Here is a 22401-nt window from a genome sequence, read left to right as displayed (position 1 = left end):
GGGATGGTAGAGATGGATTAAATTCTCAGTGGTCATATTTGTGTGATATTACTATTGGGCAACAGATAAAACATGTGTTATGAGTAAGCTCCATTCAGAAGAACAATATTAAACCTTGAATTATTTTTCTCTGTAGGCAAGGACTTGGTTGCAGCCAAGAAACTTCTGAACAGACATGAAGTCATCTTTGCAGACATTTCTAGCCATGAGCCACGCATTCGAGTGATAACAGAGAGGGGGAACAAAATGGTAGAGGAAGGTACGTGTGACGTTGACTGATTAGCCCAAACTCCACTATGACAGACTTCAGAAAGAAGTTTAGATAATCTTAGTACCTAAAGTGAGTTTAAAACTAGATGACATCACTTTCCAATTTAATGAAGAAATTCCCTTTGAGTGTTTCTGACAAAGCAGTATACATTGTATTTTTTTATAATCATGTTGTAGCAGAAGATGTTTGAACACATTATTAAATCCTCCCTACTGCAAATTCAAAATCATTAAAATAAATCAAGTTTAGTCTAATTATCAATGCGCTTCTTTGGAGAAGATACAGAATTCAAATCTAAGTTCTAAAGTCTTATAAAACACAAGACTCTTTCCTATGTAAGACTTTCCAAATATCTAAAAGCCTTGCTTCTCAAGGACACATTATATGACTATAGTAGAAAGGTCATTCCTTTAAATTTCTCCTTTTATGAAACTTTACTATTTGCATGCTTATTGTCCATGAGAAAGCTATTCTCTCTAAATAAGATGTTAGATTTGGGCATCATATACCAGGTATAGAAAAGCAATCCAGGTTACACTAAAATATTTTCCCTCTGTTAACTAATCAATTATTAGTATCTAGTTTTAAAAAGTTTAGGTTGAAAGCCGGGCGGTGGTGGCACACGCCTTTAATCCCAGCACTTGGGAGGCAGAGGTAGGCGGATCTCTGTGAGTTCGAGGCCAACCTGATCTACAAGAGCTAGTTCCAGGACAGGAACCAAAAGCTACGGAGAAACCCTATCTCGAAAAATCAAAAAAAAAAAAAAAAAGTTTAGGTTGAATTAAATTTTGCTGAAAATTTTCAGTTGTGAACTAAGTTATGCAAACCAATGAAATTTATTTTCCTTTTTTGTTTTTTAATCATTTGTTTTTTAATTATATCTTACCATAAATGGTAAATTTTTGTTTCTCTAATTCTCTGACTACAGGTGTTGATATTTTTCTATTTCTTATTATAAGGTCATCAATTTTGTTTTACAATGTTTTGAAAGCTTACTAGTATATGCAAATCTAGCTGAGGTATTTGTCTTTTTGATCAATTGTTATTTCTATAAAATGAAATATCCATCTTTGTTTCCAGAAATATTCCTTTTTCTGAAATCTATTCATGTTTTTAATGTAATCATTTGGTTTGTCTTTTAATTAGGTTTTTTTTTTTTTTTTTTTTGGTTTTTCGAGACAGGGTTTCTCTGTGGTTGAGCCTGTCCTGGAACTAGCTCTTGTAGACCAGGCTGGTCTCGAACTCACAGAGATCCACCTGCCTCTGCCTCCCAAGTGCTGGGATTAAAGGCGTGCGCCATCACCGCCCGGCTTTTAATTAGTTTTTACCTCAAAATTTCATGTTTACCTTCTTATATGGGAACTATTGGTAAATATAATCATATGTATGGCAGCTTATTAGGGGTACTACACATTGTTTAAGTTTTTATAGATATTCTGAAAGCAAAGCACTGGGAGCTATTATTCTAGGGTTTAAAATACATATTTTAATTTATGACATTTTAACCTCAGATAGTAGAGCATTTCATTTGTAATGAAACATCCTTTGGTGTGTTCTTCCGTTTCCCTCCTGCTATTATGCATTTTAATTTTGTTACATCATAAATCTTTCAATGTTTTAACATCATTTTTACTTTAGATTTCAATTATCTTTAGATAACATTGAGAAATAAGAAAGTTTTCTCCATATATTTACCGCTTCTGCTATCCTTTGTTCCTTTGTGCTGGTTGGGATTACTATCTGTACTGCTTTCTTCCTACTTGATGAGCTTCCTCTGTCGGTCCTTGCAGCTAACCATAAATCCCTTTGCTTCTGTTCATATGACTGTCTTAATTTATTTTACATTCATTTTTTCAAGTGTATTTTCATTACATGTCAAAGTAGCTTCCTTAAAGATGCAAGTATGCTACCCTCAGATTCACAGTTTCTGATTTGAAATCTGATGTTGTCCACTGTCTGCCATGAATCTTCTTTTCCAAGCTCCTTAAACTTTCCTCTTTATCACTCATATTTGCTTCTTCAGTTTGACAGTCATAGGACTTCTTGGGTCTTCGTTGTGATTTCTCAGACAGATTGTATTATTGGACTATTTCAGAGATAATCTAGTACTACAATACTGTTCTAATGACCCTACTTTGTGTTTATCCTTTCTTTTTATCGGGTTCTAGTTTTAACTATCTGAAGATTTAGATGAGTCCTAAGGATAGTGTTATGGCTGCCTTCACATCATTTTTCATCATCTCTTTGCATGTGTGCAAATGAGGAATCAATCTGACATCCAAAGGGACCTGAATATCTTTGAAGCCATGACTCTGTGAAGACCTTATCTCTTGTGTTTCCTTTCTCACATATTCTTGCATTTTCCATTCTCTATCTCAACAACTCAGGTTTAACTTGGATTGGTGTCCTAGCAAAGAATCTCCAAATTATTCAGGGTATAGGCTATATCCTTAGGGCATGTCTCAGCTTTTTCCTTTTCTTTTACTAATGCTCTAAAATTAATTATACTTACCATATTGACCTGTTTTCTACTTTTAAAGGAGAGTGGAGATCTGCTGGTCTTTCTGCTGAATCTAGAAAAGCATGGTTTTCACCCTGAGTCTTACAGCATTCGCGGGTGTTTTGTTTTTGTGTCTGTATTTGTCAGCTCATCCCTACTCACTCCCCATCACATACATGAATCGATACCCCACCTATAAGACATCCCAGCTCCCAGAAATTCTATTGTGATCCTGACTAAATTCAGCATCATCTTGCCCATTTTCTTTTCTCCAAGGTTTGATGACGATTAGAACATAAAAGCTATTACGAGGGTCATACTCACTATATATGTACCTACTCCATAGGACACTTTGCTGCAGAAGACATAGCATCTAGGGTTGAGAGCTTAAACAAAAATATGGAGTCTCTCCATGCACGAGCTGTTAGACGGGAGAATGATCTCAAGGCCAATGTCCAGCTCCAACAGTACCTGGCGGATCTGCATGAAGCAGAAGCATGGATTAAGGAGAAAGAACCAATTGTAGACAACAAAAACTATGGAGCTGATGAGGAAGCAGCTGGGGTAAGGTGGGGTGGAATGGCCATGGTCCAGTGAAAGCTCACCAAATTCCATCAAATGCTAGATTATCTGATGTTTCAGCAGTGATTAGTTTCTTTTTGCCTTGATCTGCTGTGATGTACCCAAAGTTAGAAAAGATACCAAAAGAACATCGCATTTTTTTCTAATGTCATAGAAATCCGTAGATCCTATAAAGAGTACCTAAATCCAACGTCAGTGATCAAAGATCTACACCTGTCTTGGTTATATTCTGAACTTTTCAAAGTCACCCTGAACTTCTGAAAGTTAACTATTCCTTTAAAATGGGAATATGAATTTCTTTATTGAAATGAAATCAGACAGACAAGTTGAGATAGGAAGAACCTAAAGGATCATAAATTACTTTCTGCCCATCTTACATCCACCACTATGATTTGTGCAGTGTCATAGAAAAAGCCTTTTAGACTTCATTAGCCTTAGAAATAGTGTGTGTTTTAAGTTTTTCTGATATGAGTCCTGCAAAGTAACATTACCCATATATTTTTGTCCACAGTTGCACCCTGTCACCGTTGTGATATGTCTTAGTTAAAAAGTGTGTAAGTCTTAGTTAATTTCGATTTGATCAAATACATTGAAATTGCTATTCATTTGTTTACTGAAATTTCCTCGTGTCTTGCAAATGCGATATGAAAAGGAGTTTTCTAGTATAGAAGTAAGCGATTTAACCCAATCACATAATCCATTAACAAATAATAGTAGTGGAACCACCTCCCTAGCAATCTTGCTGTTTCTCTGATATTTGCTCTAATTATTTTTCCATCAATAAATGCAGGCCCTTCTCAAGAAGCATGAGGCCTTCCTGGTGGATCTCAATGCATTTGGGAACAGCATAACGGCTCTGAGGGACCAGGCAGAAACCTGCCAGGTAAGAAGTGCTGGTTTCTGATGGTAGCCACCTACCTCACTGTAGATAGAAAGGAATTCTCTTCTTACTATAGATGTAAAGGAATTCTCTTCTCACCATAGATGTAAAGGAATTTTCTTACTATATATGTAAAGCAATTCTCTTCTTACTACAGATGAAAAGGAATTCTCTTGCTTACTCCTCTGTAATTTTTTCCCTTTCAACAAGTCAGGAAAGAATTGCAAAGAAAATACTAGCTCTGTAATTATTTTAGGTAAGAATTCTAAACTCTGTGTAGCATCTATAAAGATATATGCCAAAAGAACTTTTCAGTAACTATGAAGTTTGGTAAATATACATCATGACTTTTTCTTTTGCTCTTTTGATTTCCTTTATCTATGCCTTTCATTTGTATCCTCTTAATCTCCTTGCTTTGTGACATAGCATTTATTTGAATATCAAGATTTATTAAATATAAATATGCAGGTTTTGATTAAAATAGTCATATTAGAAAATTAGTTTGTTAAGGGGTATTTTTAAAGCCTATGTAATACGTACATAAGCAGAAAATGAAAATGGGACCACAGTAGAAAAGAACCTCTGTTCACATGGAACGTAAGTGCCAGGAAAAGAATATTTTTTATAATCAAGATATGGAAAGGCTATTTTATAGCCTATAATCCATGAGAATTGATGCTCAAAGACACAGGCCATTCAAGTATATGTGAGAAATGGAATGAAAGAGGTGATCAAGAGTGATAAACTTGGAATTAACTAAATGATAAAAAAGCTTGCTATGTACAAGGAAAAGAGAAATATATATTCCATATATACATGGATTTGGAATTATTCTAAGGAGAGATTGAGAGTTCGCACGCTCAGACTAGAAACACACTGAGCATGGAAAGTCAACATAGGTTTATAGCACTCCTGCTTCCCCCTGTACCTGGCTGTACCCAGTGGGTGCCCGGATATAGACAGATAGATGTGTCATATATCATGAGGAAATGCAACAGGTAAGGGGCAATAAGTCAAAGAATCTATAACATGAGATTCACCTTTAACATCAACCCGCGGGGAACATGCTCAGGAGACAACAACACTGAACAGAACTTAAAATAGAATATGTATCCTGGAACAGAGTGATCTCTGTAAAGAGAGAGACATTTTAATAATATGCTATGCTTATATTCACAGTTTTTTAAATTCTGTCAATTTCTCTGTGCTGTAGGTTGTAAATCTCTAAAGTAAAAATTTCACGATTCCTTAACAAAATGAATGCAAGATCAAGCAGGAGGGGAAACCTGTTAGTAAAGATTAAGGGAAAGTAGGAAGTGAGGAAGGTTTATCATGTTCTCAGGTTTCTGAAATGTGGTCATGTGTGGTCCTTTTGAAGTCCATTGTTTCTCCCACTAAAGAACAGTGGTATATTGCCATCCCACCCAAGGAACAGTAGTAGATTGCCTCTGCCAATAAGAACAGTAGTATATTGTCCCTCCCACTAAGGAACAGTAAGTATATGTCTCTTCCCACTAAAGAACAGTATATTGCTCCTGCCAATATAAACAGTAGTATATTCCCGTCCCATTAAAGATCAGTCATTTATTGCCCCTCCAACTAAGGAACAGTGCTTCTGACAGCATGCCTATGATTATGTTTGTGTTTTCCAACCTTCCAGTGTTCTGATAGGCGCTTCAGTGGCGCAGCATCCCCGAGGATCACCAATGTCAGACTGAGCAGACACATCAGAACTTCAGCTACCCTCTCGTGGGAAGGGCTGGGGACTGCCCACTACTGGTGAGCTGTACAGGGAAAGACTTCGAGTGTGTAACTGACGTGTGGTTTGTTTGTTTGCTCCAGGAACTGCAGGCAGCACCAGTGGATGAGGCTGGTCGAGAAGCTAGAGTCATAGCTCTATATGACTTCGAAGCCCGAAGCCGTAGAGAGGTCAGCATGAAGAAGAATGATGTCTTAACTCTGCTCAGTTCCATCAACAAGGTGATTTTTTTGTTTTAACTTTTTACCATCTGCAACATGGCTATGGCTCTTCCATAGCTCTCTCCTAATTCCACCAGATAGGTGGGGTTTTGTTTGTTTGTATGGAGGGTTTTGTGGTTTTGTTTGTTTGTTTTGCCTTTTGCCTTTTGGTTTTTAAAGACAAGGTTTCTCTTATAACCTTGGTTGTTCTAGAACTTGCTCTGTAGACCAGACTGTCCTCCTAGGCACAAAGATCCATCTGCCTCTGCCTCCTAAGGACTGGTATTAAAGGCATGTGCCACCGCCACATGGCTCAGATAGGTGTTTTAATGCCCAACATTTAATCATTTTTCTCTTAAATAATTTATTAAGTAATGTTTTTTAAAGTACTGTACAAGAACAGAGAGATGATTAGATAGATAGATAGATAGATAGATAGATAGATAGATAGATAGATAGATAGATAGATAGATAATAGATATACCTTTGGAAATTTTTAAATTCTAATCTTAATTTTAGCATTAATGAAACAATGAATCAAAAAAAACTTAAGGAGTTAACCTAAAGATATATAAGGGTTAAGCAACCTTATGTTGTAGGAGCCCACTTAAATGTCCCCGGCTGCTCAGCCCCAAAATAATCACACAAGAATTAAATCACTGCTTGGCCCCGTAGCTCTAGCTTCTTATTGGCTAACTCTTACATCTTAATTTAACCCATATCTATTAATCTGTGTATCGTCATGAGGCTGTGTCTTACCGAGTAAAGTTCCAGTGTCTGTCTCTGACAGGGCTACATGGCTTCTCTCTGACTCTGCCCTTCTTTCTCCCAGTATTCAGTTTAGTTTTCCCCGCCTAGCTCTGTTCTACCCTATCAGGCCAAGCCAGTTTCTTTATTAACCAATGGTATTCACAGCACACAGAGGGGAATCCCAGATCAACCTTATGTTATTATTGTACTTGCAGAACTAAGTTAATCTTTTCTTTCCATATCCTTGCTCATTCCCCTTCTGTGACAGGATTTCTATTGGATGAAACAACATCTTTAGGGTTAGGAGAAGCCTCAATGAAAGGCAATGTGCACCTTAGTCCCAGGCACCTGTAGGGATGAGATAGAAGACTTATTCAAACACAAACATTTGAGGTCAGCCTGAGCAACATAGAGATACACCATGTTTAAAGAAGAAGAAGAAACAAACAAACAAAGGAAGGAAGGAAGGAAGGAAGGAAGGAAGGAAGGGAGGAAGAAAGGAGAAAGAAAGATAAAGAAAGGAAGGAGAGAGAAAGATGGAAGGAAGGAAAGAGAAAGAAATTTATCTTTAATTGACTTGAATTCTTATATGCTTATAAAGCCAGTGTTAAAACAATGAATGGAATTTTACAGTATGTGTTCCTTATAAAAATATTCAACATGTAACTATTCTCCTAAAGATCTTTATAAGAAAAGAAGAATTTTTATTTTTGTTACTATTATTGAAAATAAATAAATGTTTTAGAGGGGCAAGATATTTTCATATCAGAAACTCTAAGTAAATTCCACTTCCTCTTTGCCTGGGTCACAGTTCAGAGCATTTTCTCTAAGAAACGAGATTTCAGAGTGGTTAGTGTGCAAGCACTTGAAGAACTTGTATTAATGAATTTCGGTGAAATTGCTATATTTTAGTGCCTTGGAAGTGGGATGTGAAGAATCAGCTCCTATGCACTGCTATCAAACACAGAGACCACCACCCCAGGAAGACCCAATTCCTGAGGAGCAGAGTGGCCCAGCCCTGGCTTTTACGAGCCATGCCCATCTAACATCAGATATTAGATTTGTTAAGTTCAGGAGCAGACCTTCAAACTCCTGCAACTCCTCCTTTACCCTTTCTATAACGCATGGAAATTATGTCCCATCTATGAGTGATATTTAGCCCTTAACAGCCAGCTGATCCTGTTCCTGGGGATGTGGTGAGAGTTGAAGTCTCTATGATTTGTGACTTTGGAAGGATTAAGAAAGGAGTGTGAACCTTTCCTCCCTTTAGGACTGGTGGAAGGTTGAAGCTGATGATCACCAGGGCTTTGTGCCAGCGGTCTACGTCAGGAAACTGGCCCACGATGAACTACCAGGGTTCCCGCAGCAGCGACGAGAAGAGCCAATCAACATCCCCCAGCTCCAGCAGCAGATAGAGGACCAGTAAGTTTGTGGGATGGAGGCTTTCATGGAGGCTGACAAATATTCCCTGCTTTTCTCTCACAGTCCTGCTGCTTTCAGTTTAGAGATGTAAATTCACACTTTAGTTTATATATGAAGAAAGGAAACCCCAGGAGCATTAATTGTCTCAGTGTCAAACCCTAATGAATCAATGTCTTCCGACTCCTCTGCCAGCTTCCTTCTAAGTCTCCAGACATCCATAAGAATGTTGTATACTCCCATATCTACCTAGCTTGCATGTAAAACTTCTCTCTTCTATAACAGGAAAGTGATGGCAAAAGACATTTTCCTCATCTATCGATATTTTAAAGATACTTAATTAAAATATAATTACACAGTTTCTTTCCCTTTCCCCTCTACCTCTCCCATGTCCCCTCCCTCTAACTTCTCCGTGTCCTCCTATTCTCCCCTCAAATTGATGGCCTCTTTTTCTTTGATTATTGATATATAGATGATATATAGATGTGAAAGCATGTAAGTAAAACCTGCTGCATATATTTTTGCTGTGTGTATGATTTCATGGCCAATCATTTTGGATTGAATAGCCAGTGAGGAGGCTTTTCCCTGGAAGAGGCTAATTCTTCCTCTCTAAGTTGTCATGAGTTGATGTAGTTCTTTATCTAAGGGTGTGTGACTCCATGGGATTTTTTTTCTTTCTCTATTAGCTTTCTGTTGATAGTGTCATTGTTCAGGTCTTGTTTAAAAAGCAATTTCTAGAAGATACATTCTCAGAGAAGGCTTCCAGGACCCCTGGCTCTTACAGTGTTTCTGCTATCTCTTCCAGGATATTCCCTGAGCCTTGGGTGCGGGAGACACTTCTAATTTTAAGTATAATATTCTTCATCTCTCTGCTCTTGATGTCTGTTTTACTCCCATGTTATTTCTCTTCTCTTTTACTGACCTCATTTTGATTTGCTCTTCCTATCCATTTCCTCTTCTAGTTTTCTCACCCTGACCCTCATTTGTTATGCTTTCTATATTTTTCAACCCATTATTTTCCCTTCTTAATTCCTCCACTCAGATACCACTCCCTCCTGGACCGAGCAGAAGAACGAAGACGACGCCTGCTGCAACGCTACAATGAGTTTCTGCTGGCCTATGAGGCAGGAGACATGCTGGAGTGGATTCAAGAGAAAAAAGCGGAGAACACTGGGGTGGAAATGGATGATGTCTGGGAGCTGCAGAAGAAATTTGATGAGTTTCAGAGGGTAAGCAAGAGGACTTTGTTTAAATGGTTTATTTATTTATTTTTTGGAGGCATTTGTTTCGTATTTGTTAAATATCCTCCATGGTGTTTAAGACCTCAACAGTTAATACTCTCACTGATTGTTAATAACTAGAAAGCAAGGGCGTCTAAAACTAGTCAAGTTAACTTTTCAGCTTCAGTTCCTGGCTCTCCAAAATTCACTAGGGAGTGCAGAAAGCCCTCCATGATTCTTCAAAATTTGCCCTGTGACATACTGTACTAATGAATCCCAGACTGAGATGGGATGTCACAGGACTCGTGTGGACTTAAAATATGAAGCATTAGTTGAGGTAAAAAGAGATGTGACCTAATTTCATAGCCAGAAAATTACTATTTACCTCCTGAGAACCCTTTCATCGATTTTTCTTCACTCTTATTTATTCTATTATCTCAAATAGCATAAGTATAAATATGCTTCTTCCTGTCTCTTTCTTTTGTTATTCTTCACGTGGAGATATGCATATATATTGGCATGTAGACATATACCTGGGGTTTAAAATGTTTTGATAATATAAATTAATACATGGAAAATAACTTAAGGAAGTTAAGATAAATATATACACTTCATACTCCAAAAACTGAAGGTTCTGGCGAGTGTTGGAAAGCTGCCTGGTATCAGAGTGTTTATGGGCACAGTGCGGTGCCAAATGACAGAGTAGTATGTGTATCACAAATGATGTTAAGCATTTGCTTTAGTAGCATTTAATTAACTGTGAACCCAGGTGGCAGGCATGAATGGAAAGTCGAAGAAAAAGAGTTCTAGTACTTTGGATGCATTTTCTTCTCCAGGATCTAAAGAGCAATGAACCTCGGCTAAAGGATATCAACAAGGTAGCTGATGAACTGCTGATTGAAAAGCTCCTCACACCAGAAGGTGCTCACATACGACAGGTAATCACAGGCTCCCTCCTTTCTGCTCAAGGCCAGACTGTGTTCTGGAGTCCTCGTTTTACATTGGTTGATTTAACTTCTTATTCCAAAGACCAGAGTGTGAAGGCAGGGTAAAACCGGTTGTAGAAAAGGCCAATGAGAGGAGACCATAAATGGTCCAGTTATTTTTATTTGTCTCAGAGAACTTTAATAACACAGATCTACTTAGTGTTTACTTCTGTGTTTTCACACATAGTTGTTGGAGTGTGAAGGACAAAAATTCTGAAAGAATAAATTCATAGTATCTTCAAAAGGCAGTATCAGGATGCTTAGGGGCTACAGAGGTGTTCTGTTGGTAATGGGTTATTGAACAAATCATGAAGAGCTAATTTTGGATCCCCAGAACACATTTAACAAGCAAGCATCAAAGAACATGGTTTTCTATCTTAAAGAAACAGAACTTTGTGCATTCGAAAGGGCTAACAGGAAAGCTGGAAGTGACTTGTCGGCACTAAGCTGTCTGAAGAAGCTCTCTGACTAAAGCCACATTGTCTACTTCTTTAAGGAGTTGAACACCCGTTGGGATTCCTTGAAGAGGCTGGCAGATGAGCAGCATCAGCTGCTAAGCAGCGCCCATGCTGTTGAGATGTTCCACAGGTAAGAACCTTCACACTCGGATGGTACTGCTCTGCTGAAGCCCCCTCAAAGGACCTTTAAGTCTGGTCCCTATGGGGAAGAGCTGATAGTAGATAGGCCTCTTCTTCAAAAAGAGACAGTCTGCTAATAGACCAGATTTGTCTTCAGCAAATTTTCCTGACTGGACACACTAGACACCCCAAGATAATCAAGTTCAATATTCAATTGGGCATAACATATAATTTGAGATTTCTCTATCATTCCGTAATAGAGAATCAAGTTTGAAGGATAAATTGGGTTTAAGTCATTATGTTCTTGAACGAGAAATGGAAAGAGAATGGCAGAAGATATAACACCTCTTTAGCTATATTTTTTCTTTTTATTTACTCCTCTCTCATTCAATACATTATGACATCAGCCTTGCTTCCCTCCACTCCTCCCAGCTCCTCCCACCTCTCTTCCTCCTCAGATTTATGGCTCCACCATTTTCCCTTCAAAAACAGCAGGTCTCGTCAACCATTCAAGCTACTCCTGCAACTTTCGTAATGCTTCGTTCTCACATCCACATCTGTACTAAGAAACACACACTTACAAGTAAATGATAAAGCAAACTAAAAAGAAACCAAATACTTTCATGCATATGAATGTGGTTTTGATGATGCCGAAAGAAAACAGAGACAAGAATGGTTGTGGCTGTTTAAAATGGCTTACAACGCAAAAGTATGAGATGTATTGTTAACGATGTGGTTCTGCAGTTAGTATACTAGGTTCAAACTTGCGCTCCACCATCTGGTAGTGATAGCATCTTGAGCAATCTTTAAACTCCTGTGTTCTGATACATAGAATGGAAATAATAACAGCATCTATGTCTCTTGATCAAAGCAGCCTTAGTGCCAGTATTTCACGAAGGAAGAGATGATTTGAAGGTGGTGGTGGTACTGGCTTCCTTGTGAGCCAGCCCTCTAGGACACATCATTCTCCTATGTCCTTCACTCTTTTGTGTTCCAGAGAAGCGGATGATATCAAGGAACAGATTGATAAGAAGTGTCTGGCTCTTAGTGCTGCTGACCCTGGTTCTGACCTGCTCAGTGTCCAGGCCCTCCAAAGGCAGCATGAGGTCTTTGAGAGAGACATCATCCCCCTGGGAGAAAAGGTGAGATGTATCTTTTTAATCTTTCTCAATACTTTCTTCAAGTTGATGCCTGTAGCAATGTGCCTTTCTTTGGTTCTCTTGACAAATCCATTATACTTATACACTTTTAAAATCTTGCATTATCCTAATTTTTGTACACTCTCCCTCAGGGGAAAAACCATTAAAGTATCATGCCCTATATACATTAACACAGGAAAAACTATTGAACTTTTACTGTCTAAATGAATACTTTAGAGAATATTCAGTGAATAGACTTGCAACCAACCGTGAAAACAAATGTCTAGGAGAAAAATGAATATTCATACCTAGTAGAATCAGACTATGTCTAGGTATTAGGGAGTTTTTCCTCAGTCGTTAATTAAATAAGATTATTGCTACCTCAGAGCTGAAGAGGGAAGATTGAAACTTTCCATATACATTGGAGGCAACCTATAACTTGGAATCATCATACAGAGCACAAATGTTTTCATATGAAGAATTAAGACCCAGAAGTTTGCAGAATTGGTTTAAAAGGCAACAACGACAACAGAACATAAAAAGAATTTTATCTGGTTCAGAGAACCACTATGCCGCTATCAAAATTCTTCTGTTTGTCCAGGTGACCACACTGGGGGAGACAGCTGAGCGTCTCTGTGAGTCTCATCCAGATGCTACTGAGGACCTGCAGAAGCAGAGAAGAGAGCTGAATGAGGCCTGGGATACCCTGCAAGGTCTAACAAATGATCGAAAGGAGAGTCTGAATGAGGCCCATAAATTCTTCCTCTTCCTCAGCAAGGCCAGGTAAAGCTCAAAAGGCTGACATTCACCAGGCAAGATTGACAGTTTCTACACATTGTCGTGTAGAGACACTAGAAATAACCTGGATATACATGTTATTCACTGATGGGTTATGAAGACTGTATCTAAGTGTCATCTCCAGTGAGGCACAGAAAAACCAGGTTTAATGCTTCAAGCTCTAAAATACAGTTTTCTTTAAGGAATGTGAGGTAAGCAGGCCAACTGAGTAAGCACTTGTAAAGTATATAATACATACTAGGTGTTGCCAGGCGATGAGTTTGGGGCATAGGGTTTCTTTCTGCTGAGGCAAAGAAAAATAAGGACAACCATGATTGATCCTAATATATTTCCTTCTTCAGTGATCTGGAGAATTGGATCAAAGGCATTGGTGGCATAATATCATCACCTGAGCTGGCTGAGGACTTAACTGGCACAGAGATATTACTGGAACGACACCAGGTACGACTATTCAGCGATGTAAAACTCTCTTCTCACTTCAGAATTTCCTAGTCTTCCCCAGCGCCTTCCCTCACATTTCCTCCTTTCCCCACAGGAGCATCATGATGACATGAAGGGAGAGGATCCCACCTTCCAGGCCTTAGAGGACTTCGGCACAGACCTTATAGATGGAGGCCACCGAAACAGCCCTGAAATTGAAAATACTCTTCATGATATTAAGTTAAAGAGAGACGAGTTGGAGAAGGGTTGGGAAAACCGCAAGAAGATGCTAGACCAGTGCTTAGAACTTCAGGTATAGAATTCTCCAGATAGTGAGTGGTTTCAGACGCTGATTGCAGATATTCACTGTCTTAGACTCTGTGAGCTGGAGCCACCAGTGTCTCTTGGTTGTTGCGCACTGCACTCTGTGCTGTAGACTGAGCATCCTTATGTTCTAGACTCTTGTTTCTGTTAAAAGAGACAAACAAGTGTCTATGCAATGGCTCAGTGGGTAAAGCTATTTACTGAACAACCTGATTAGCTGAATGACATTCTAGAAGACATGTAGAGGGGGAGCTACTCCACAAAGTTGTCCACTGACTTTCCCATGCACAACCCCCCACAACCCTCTCTCTCATACATGCGCAGATGCATTACTACTACTAATAATAAATAATTGAAGTTTTAAAAATTAAATGCTTTTTTAAAGGAGTGTGCAAAAGATAGCAATCTTGTACATAAATGAGGTTATTGTCATTAAATACAGTTAAGTAATTAGCTGAAGGATTAGTTTTCAATAAGAACTTCTGTGTTCAGGTTCTAGAACTACAAATATCCTTAGAGTGTGTTTCTTTATGTAAGAAGTACAGAAAATTCTAATATAGGGGATTTTTACTAATAATGTATGAATATTTTGAGGATAAAGAGGAAGGGGTGATCATAATATTTGAGGGAGTGTTTGGAAATATCAGACACATCTATGGGTAATATTTGACAAAGTTTTAAAGAAGTAACCAGCTAAAAGTTAGATACATGGAAAATCTCAGAACTTAAATTGTTCCTTTAAGGTTATCTTCAGCTGCATACTGAGTTCGATGTCATCTGAGGCTAAGAGTCTGTCTCTAATTTTAAGAGGTAGGGGGAGATAAAGGAGAGAGCTACTCAGTAGTTACTAGATGTACCATATAGCGACAGTATCTTCACATGTACTACATTTACTATGGCTTATAAAACATGTAGCAAACAGTAAAGTGACAGTATATTTAAGATTCACTAAAAGAATGCTTCATCAGAGGATATACCAGGTCTGGCAAGATGCTCTGTGTCATCGCCACTGAGGAGGGATAAAGTCACTTCCTTGGCCCCTGTAGAGTAACTGTATGTTTGCCTATGATTTCACCTATTCACCCCCTATAGTTGTTCCGAGGGAACTGTGAACAGCTTGAGAGCTGGATGATGGCACGTGAGAATTCCCTAAGGTCAGACGACAGGGATCATTTAAGCAGTCTCCAAGCTCTGATGAAGAAACGAGATGATTTGGACAAAGCAATCGCTGCCCAGGTAATAATCAATATTAAAATTCCAGTACCAGGGGCTGGAGAGATGGCTCAACGATGAAGAGCGCTGGCTGTTCTTTCAGAGGACCTGGGTTCAGTTCCCGGCATCTACATGGCAGCTTACAACTGCCTGTAACTCTGCCTCCAGGGGATCTGACACCTTCACATAGGCATACACGTAGGCAAAATATCAACATGCATAAAATAAAAATAAATAAATCATTTTTAAAATTTCCAGTTCCAACTATTGTTGGGAGCCATGTGGCCTAGTTTCAGATCAACATATAAATGCTTGTTCAACAGGTCTCCAAGAGGCACAGTCCGTGGAAATGGTCTCTCGTTTAGCAAAGACCAGTAGACCTCAAAACAGCACAGAACACTGCTAAGACCACGCGACCTGCAGCCACTCTTCTGTCTCATAATGTTGATGATGCTCTTGGCAGATTTTAGTTTCCCTTTGTCAGTCGCTCATGGGACACAGATGGAAACATTCCCAGAAACCCCACTTTTTTTCTCAAATATTTTCCCTAAAATTCTTTGGTAACTGATTGTTCTCAGGTTTCTTATAGAAAGACTTAAGCATTAAGACCCTTTTCTATAAAAAGGGAACAGTTAGAGAATTGCAACCCAGTTGTATGCAAGCAGTTCATGGCAAATCACCCCCATGACTGTAAACATGCTTTGTTAAGATTTGAATATTGTTGTTCTTGAGAATGCATGCCTATGTTTATCACCTTTTAGTTTTGTAAGGACAGGAGATGCTTGACCCAATATTTAGCCAAGCTAACAAAATATTGAGCATTGTTTTTAGTTTAAAAGTTGTTTTGATGTAAAAGTAAGAAAAAAAACATATATATTTTTACCAGAGGTTAACCCTGGAGGGTGAAAAAGACATGCATTTTTTTTTGAAGTATAAGTAAACACGATTTGAGGTATTCATAGCCAGTCATTTGTGGGAAATTCATCTGGTGGGCGGACACAATTCTTCTTTTCCTGACACCCTTTTCTACTCTCAAGGAACCCAGACTGTGGTGCGACCACAGCTAACTATTAGTAATAATAACAGATACTATATGCCCTTACCTAGTTTTCTGATTTTTAAGGCATTTTACTTTGCATTTGTTTCTTTTTAAGCATTGTTTTTTGGCATGTTAATTATATGTCATAGTGGGTTTCCTATGACGATCCATGTATGTACACCATGTTTTGAACATAGTCATCTCCTGTTACCTGTCCTTGTCCTCTACCCACTCCTACATTTGCTGTCTTCCCTCTCAGCTCACCCTTATTCATTCTACTTTCATATATATTTTTCTTTTCTTCTTTAATGACCTGTGACATTCAGGAGGTTGTTGACTGGAACATGGTGTAAGCTTGTTTATACGAAGAAGAGGCCCTCACCAGTAACTACACCATAGAAGCAGATACCTCTCCTTCATCCACAGAAATGTACACAAATCTTTAGGGATGGGCTGGGCTCCATCAGTCCTGTCTTAGACAAACGTCCTTTAGCAGTTTCTTCTTGTTGTTCTTCGTCCTCGTCCTCGTCCTCTTCCTCCTCCTCCTCCTCCTCCTCCTCTTCCTCCTCCTCCTCTTCTTCTTCTTCTTCTTTGGTTTTGTGAGAGAGGGTTTCTCTGTAACTTTGGAGCTTGTCCTTGAACTAGCTCCTGTAGACCAGCCTGGCCTTGAACTCACAGAGATCTACCTGCTTCTGCCTTCCAAGTACTAGGATTAAAGGAGTGAACCACCAGCGCCCAGCTGGAGACCATGTGCTTTTGTACATGTGCTTTTGCATGGGCGTTGAACATGTACAGAACCAGAAAAGTAGAATGATGCCTATCAGAGAGGAAGGAAGATTCCTTAGGCACCTGTACATCACATGTGATATGAAAGTGAGCAGGAATTAACAATGGGGGTAGAAACTCTGAAAGACACAGAGAAAGTACAGGGATATGGGAAAGAGAAAGGGATTAGAATAAGGGTCAAACCAAAGCTAAACATGTATAAAAAAGTCACAGGAAAATTTGATACTTGATAAGCTGATCAAAAAATAAAGTCAAATAAAATAGTTTGAATGGGTGTCACCTGTGTGGGTAGATGGCATTACTCTCAGCAGTCTCGTAATCCCCAAGTCACCTTTGATTCTTACAGACAATGATGGAGCAGGAAGGAGAGGTTGAAAAATTATGTCTGGACATTTGGCTTTCTCATATTAAGGTCTCTATTATTATAAAACACAGGTTTTAGAATTAAAGGTGACTTCATGTTACTCTCTATTTTAGCATCTTATACAACACAGGATTCATCTTTACAATAACCATGAGAAAAGTTTGGTATATAGGGAAGTTAGTACTACACACACACACACACACACACACACACACACAATGTTTATCTTTAGGGTGGATCCTGGAATTATATCAAAGTCCTACTCACCAGGCACCTGTGTTCTTTCACTTCCTTTTTTGCAGGAAGGGAAGATTGCTGACCTAGAGCATGTTGCCACAAGGCTCATAGATGATGACCACTATGCCAAAATCGAGATTGCTGCTCGCCTCCAACAAGTGCTAAAGAGGTCAGGCCTGCAAAGTCTTCTCTCGGCATCAGCATCATGATAAGGAGATACCTTTAAATTCTTGTCCTTTGGGCATATATTTCTTAGGAAACCTCCTGTTCTAGACTTGCAGCATGAAAAGCATAAAAGATACTTGATAGGTTACTTTGCTTAACCGCTGTGTTATTTGGAAGATGGAAATGTTATATATGTAGCATCGGAGCAAAAAAAAAATGCTGGGTAAAAAATGATCTGACCTCATCTTTTAGATGGAAAGCTCTCAAAGAACAGCTGCTTGCTGAACTGGGAAATCTCGGGAACTACGCTGACCTGAAACAGTTCTATCGTGACTATGAGGATATAGAGGAATGGATTGATGAGATGCTGCCCACAGCGTGTGATGAATCCTATAAAGACGCAACTAACATTCAGGCAAGTGCAAAATAGAAATCGTGAAAAATCTCTCCACTCTCACTGATGTTTGAATCATGACACACAGTAGGTGGTTGGTTTAGTTTTATTGTTTGCTGCTGTTGTTGGGGGGGGCACAGTGGTTGTTTTGTCCCATTGCTCTAATCATGCTTTTCTTGATGAGTCTCCAATAATGCTTCTCTAGATGAGCAGCTGATATAGTTTTTCCCTTTGCTTTTAGAGGAAGTATCTGAAACATCAGGCCTTCGAAAATGAAGTCAATGGTCGTGCAGAGCAGGTTGATGGGGTCATCAGTCTTGGGAACTCCCTGATTGAGCGGGGCGTATGCGACGGGGATGAAGAGAACATGAAGGTAAAGTGTGTGCTGAGCTAAGTTTGGTCTCCAGAGGCCTGTGAAGAGAAGTCCTTCATGCCTTCAGTATTTCCTGGGTAGAAGTAGAAATATAGGCACACTTACTGGAATTCCAACAAGGTTTCCAGCTTAACCATGCCTGTTTGACATTTTCTCTTATCTGCCAAGTACCTTTTGGCATTCAAACTTCAGCCAATGAATGAAGCTCAGCATCCTGGTTTTCAAACTTTTCCTTCAACCTCATACCGGCTGTTTCCCAGATTCATATTACTAGTTTGAAATGGATGACATTCAACTATCACCATTGCACTTAGAGCAAGATCCTCCCCCACATTATCCCTGTTGGCAGAGGCCAATAGTTCATTTTCTGACTGCCCTGACTCAAAATAATCACACAGAAACTATATTATTTGCAATACTGTTTGGCCAATAGCTTAAGCATATTTTTATTTTTTTTATTTTTTTTTCTTAAGCATATTTTTAGCTAGCTCTTATATCCTAAACTAAACCATCTCCACTAATCTATGCATTACCATGAGGTTGTGGCCTACCAGTAAAGCTTCAGCGAACTCTGGCAGAAGCGTCTGTCTCCTGATGCAGCTATATGGCTTCTCCCTGACTCTGACTTCTCTCTCTCTCTCTCTCTCTCTCTCTCTCTCTCCTTTATTAACCCAAGCAGTAAAACGTATTCACAGCATATATCACCTCCCACATCATATCCCTTCAAGTTCTTATAGGGCCCAGAATTCCAAGGACTATAATGATGAGTTCTCACTCTCTTGGACCTAGGAGCAACTGGACAAGCTAAAAGAAAAATGGGACTTTCTCTTAGAAAGAACAACTGATAAAGGGCAGAAGCTCAACGAGGCTAGTCGCCAGCAAAGGTTCAACACCAGCATCCGGGACTTTGAGTTCTGGCTTTCAGAGGTAACTGTACCTGAGAATGATGTGAACAATAGAACTTAATAAATACCCATTAAGTAATTTAATTTATATGTGAATTATTTTCTTGACCCTTCTTGGTAAATATCTGAGAACATTCCTTAAATAAATACAGTTTTCACCAAGAATCTAATCTTTGCTTCCCATTTCTCTGGTCCCAGGCAGAAGGCTTGTTGGCCATGAAAGATCAGGCCAGGGACTTAACCTCAGCCGGAAACCTACTTAAGAAGCATCAGCTACTGGAAGCAGAGATGTTGGCACGAGAGGTAAGAAGCGGTGGAATCTTACTCCTCTGGACAGGGTGGAAATATTTACGACCTCCTATCTTAGCAGAGAACTTGAGAACACAGCCTTGCTATCATTGACCAGCAGCCATTGCAGTCAGGTCAAATCCATGGGTGGCAGAGTCATTGTGACATCATTATCACTTATTACTGAAGCCACTGAAACATAGACTTCAGACTCTGGGAAATGGATCCTGAAAGTTATCTTTTTATCATTTTACTGATGCATAAACTTACTACTTTTTGAAGCTACACACTTGAGCTGGTCTTTGAAGGAAAAGAGAAGTTGGCATTATAAAGGAAAGGAAAGAAATAAAGCTAGATGAGAGAATGGAATAAGAATGAAACACATAAATAAATACATATGTATGTTCTCTGGAGGATTCCAGTTACAGCCTGACCTGGGGCAGTAAAAAAATTCTGACAGGATTAACTATTGATTACATACCAGATAATTATATAAAATTAGTTTTACTTAGTAACAAAGATACACATTAAGAAGTCAAAAAGCCAAAAAGTTTCTGGTTTTGTTATGTCAGAACTTTGTAATATTTTCCATTACATAATTATTGGGCAGCACTAGAATGAATACAAGGGTAAAGGCATTGGATGTATTGTGGGGTCAGCCCAAGAATACTACAAAAGAGAGCACTGTTGACTACTTTGACCAGTTGCTTAGTAACTATCAAGTGCAGCACTGTGAAGATAGTTGTGTGTGGGGAAGGTTATTCTAGTTGGTGAGAACAGGAGAGAACAAAGGAGTAGGTTGACTAGAAATAAACATGATCTTGAGTAATGTAGGCATGATATCTATATTGCTGATGCACCTCTTAGCCAATTACTCTGTATGAAACACTTAGTATTTCGAAATCATTGTCTTCAAATCCATCTTTTGAGTCTAGTAGAACCACTATTGACTGAAGTCTAGAGTTTATATAATTACATATTCCTTCATTCACTAAGGATGCTGGATTTTCTAGGACCCTCTCAAAGATCTGAATAATCTGGCTAAGGAGTTGATCTCCAGTGGGACTTTCAATGTTGACCAGATAGAAAAGAAAATTAATGGCGTCAATGAGCGCTTCAAAAATGTCCAGAGCTTGGCAGCTGCACACCATGAAAAGCTGAAAGAGACCTATGCCTTGTTCCAGTTCTTCCAGGACCTGGATGATGAGGAAGCCTGGATAGAGTATGTATCACCACCTCCCTGGCTAACCCCCAAACAGATTTAATTTATTCTAAAGTCAATATGTAATTAATTTTTATGTCGATAATTCTTTTAAAACTCTGTCTCAATAAAAGTAAACATTAGTTTCACTTTTTATCTTCAGTATATGCAGGCAAGAAATCCAGTACAGAGGGAGGTAGAAAAAGTAGTTTACCCAAGTAGTTCTGTGAATAAAATTCAAACACCATACACATTTATTTTAACTAGTGCATTGAATTCTAGGGCCTGGATAGCAGATACTTTGTAGCTTATGCAGAAGACCACAACATTGTCATTATTGTTTCCTTTAAGATTTATTTGTTTTTATTTATGTGCACATGAGTAGGTCTGTGTATATGTGTACTTGCATGCAAGTGCTCATGGAGGCCAGAAGAGAACATAGAATCCCTAGAGCTAGAGTTGCAGGTGATTTTTTTAGCCTCCTGATGTGGGAGTTAGAAACCAGTCCTCTGCCAGAGCAGCAAGTGCCCATAACCTCTGAGTCACCTCTCCAGCCCTCACCCATTATTCTTTCTGTACTTGTTACACAATACACGACACTAAGCAGTCACATTATCTGTCATAGTTTTATGGCTGATTCCATCCTTTTAAATATGGTTGAAAAATTCTTAACAAATCAGTATTTTTGCCTGCTTTATAGTTACTTGGTTTCTCATGTTTTTCATCTGCCAATCCTCAGATTCTTACAAGTAACAAGCAAATGAGATGGAAGAATGGTTTCCAAGGTGTCAAGTCGGACCTTTGAGTAGTCATATAATATTATAAGCTTTTGGTGTTCAAACATTTCATGTACTTTGTAATGGTAAAGATCAAACTCAAGACTTTGTGAAAACTAGGCAAGTTCTCTTCCACTACATTATATTCCCAAATATTGTTATTGATACTAATAAACAAAAATAATGGAAGTAATATTATTTTTATTGTTTTCAAAAAGGGAACGTTAATATATGTTCTAGAGTACCAAGAGTAAGGCTGTTACAGCTATATGCACGGTGGACATTATTTTATTTATTTTAGCTTTTGTTGATAGAAATCAAGTGTTTGAAATTCACTCCCACTGCTTGCACGGTGGACGTTATTTTATTTATTTTAGCTTTTGTTGATAGAAATCAAGTGTTTGAAATTCACTCCCACTGCTTGCACGGTGGACATTATTTTATTTATTTTAGCTTTTGTTGATAGAAATCAAGTGTTTGAAATTCACTCCCACTGCTTGCCTTTGTGGTATTGGTTCATAGATTAGTAAGGGTTTCTATTACTTGGATAAACCACTCTGGCCTAAAACTACTTGGGGAGGAAAAGGTTTATTTCAACTTACAGTTAAGCACCACAGTCCTTCACTGAAGGAAGGCAGGGCAGGAACTCAAACAGGTCAGAAACCTGGTGGCAGCAGCTGACGGCAAAGACCATAGGCTTGTACTGCTTTCCTCGTAGTTCTGTGTAGAGAACTGGACCATCCTACATCAGTCAGCAATCAAGCAAATGCACCAAAGCCTAGCCCACAGGCCAGTGCTGTGGGAGTGTTTTCACAACTGAGATTCCCTCTTCACA

General features: G+C 38.8%; 1 protein-coding gene across 1 annotated transcript in view; it reads left to right on the top strand.

The window, feature by feature from the left end:
• Nucleotides 1–22401, top strand: part of Spta1 (spectrin alpha, erythrocytic 1) — a 71891-nt gene that overhangs the window by 22969 nt on the left and 26521 nt on the right. Inside the window, exons 18-36 of the mRNA XM_057769928.1 lie at nucleotides 137–259; nucleotides 3118–3335; nucleotides 4144–4236; nucleotides 6076–6213; nucleotides 8213–8364; nucleotides 9404–9590; nucleotides 10418–10519; nucleotides 11064–11155; nucleotides 12143–12287; nucleotides 12886–13067; nucleotides 13424–13523; nucleotides 13618–13815; nucleotides 14919–15062; nucleotides 17530–17633; nucleotides 17882–18044; nucleotides 18265–18396; nucleotides 19186–19323; nucleotides 19500–19604; nucleotides 20603–20811. Of these exons, the coding sequence (XP_057625911.1) occupies nucleotides 137–259; nucleotides 3118–3335; nucleotides 4144–4236; nucleotides 6076–6213; nucleotides 8213–8364; nucleotides 9404–9590; nucleotides 10418–10519; nucleotides 11064–11155; nucleotides 12143–12287; nucleotides 12886–13067; nucleotides 13424–13523; nucleotides 13618–13815; nucleotides 14919–15062; nucleotides 17530–17633; nucleotides 17882–18044; nucleotides 18265–18396; nucleotides 19186–19323; nucleotides 19500–19604; nucleotides 20603–20811 (2725 nt within the window). The remainder of the gene's footprint in view (nucleotides 1–136; nucleotides 260–3117; nucleotides 3336–4143; nucleotides 4237–6075; nucleotides 6214–8212; nucleotides 8365–9403; nucleotides 9591–10417; nucleotides 10520–11063; nucleotides 11156–12142; nucleotides 12288–12885; nucleotides 13068–13423; nucleotides 13524–13617; nucleotides 13816–14918; nucleotides 15063–17529; nucleotides 17634–17881; nucleotides 18045–18264; nucleotides 18397–19185; nucleotides 19324–19499; nucleotides 19605–20602; nucleotides 20812–22401) is intronic.

The sequence above is a fragment of the Chionomys nivalis genome, chromosome 5 (assembly GCF_950005125.1).
Source record: "Chionomys nivalis chromosome 5, mChiNiv1.1, whole genome shotgun sequence".
Classification (NCBI taxonomy): Eukaryota; Metazoa; Chordata; class Mammalia; order Rodentia; family Cricetidae; genus Chionomys; species Chionomys nivalis.
This window is presented reverse-complemented; position numbering and strand designations above follow the sequence as displayed.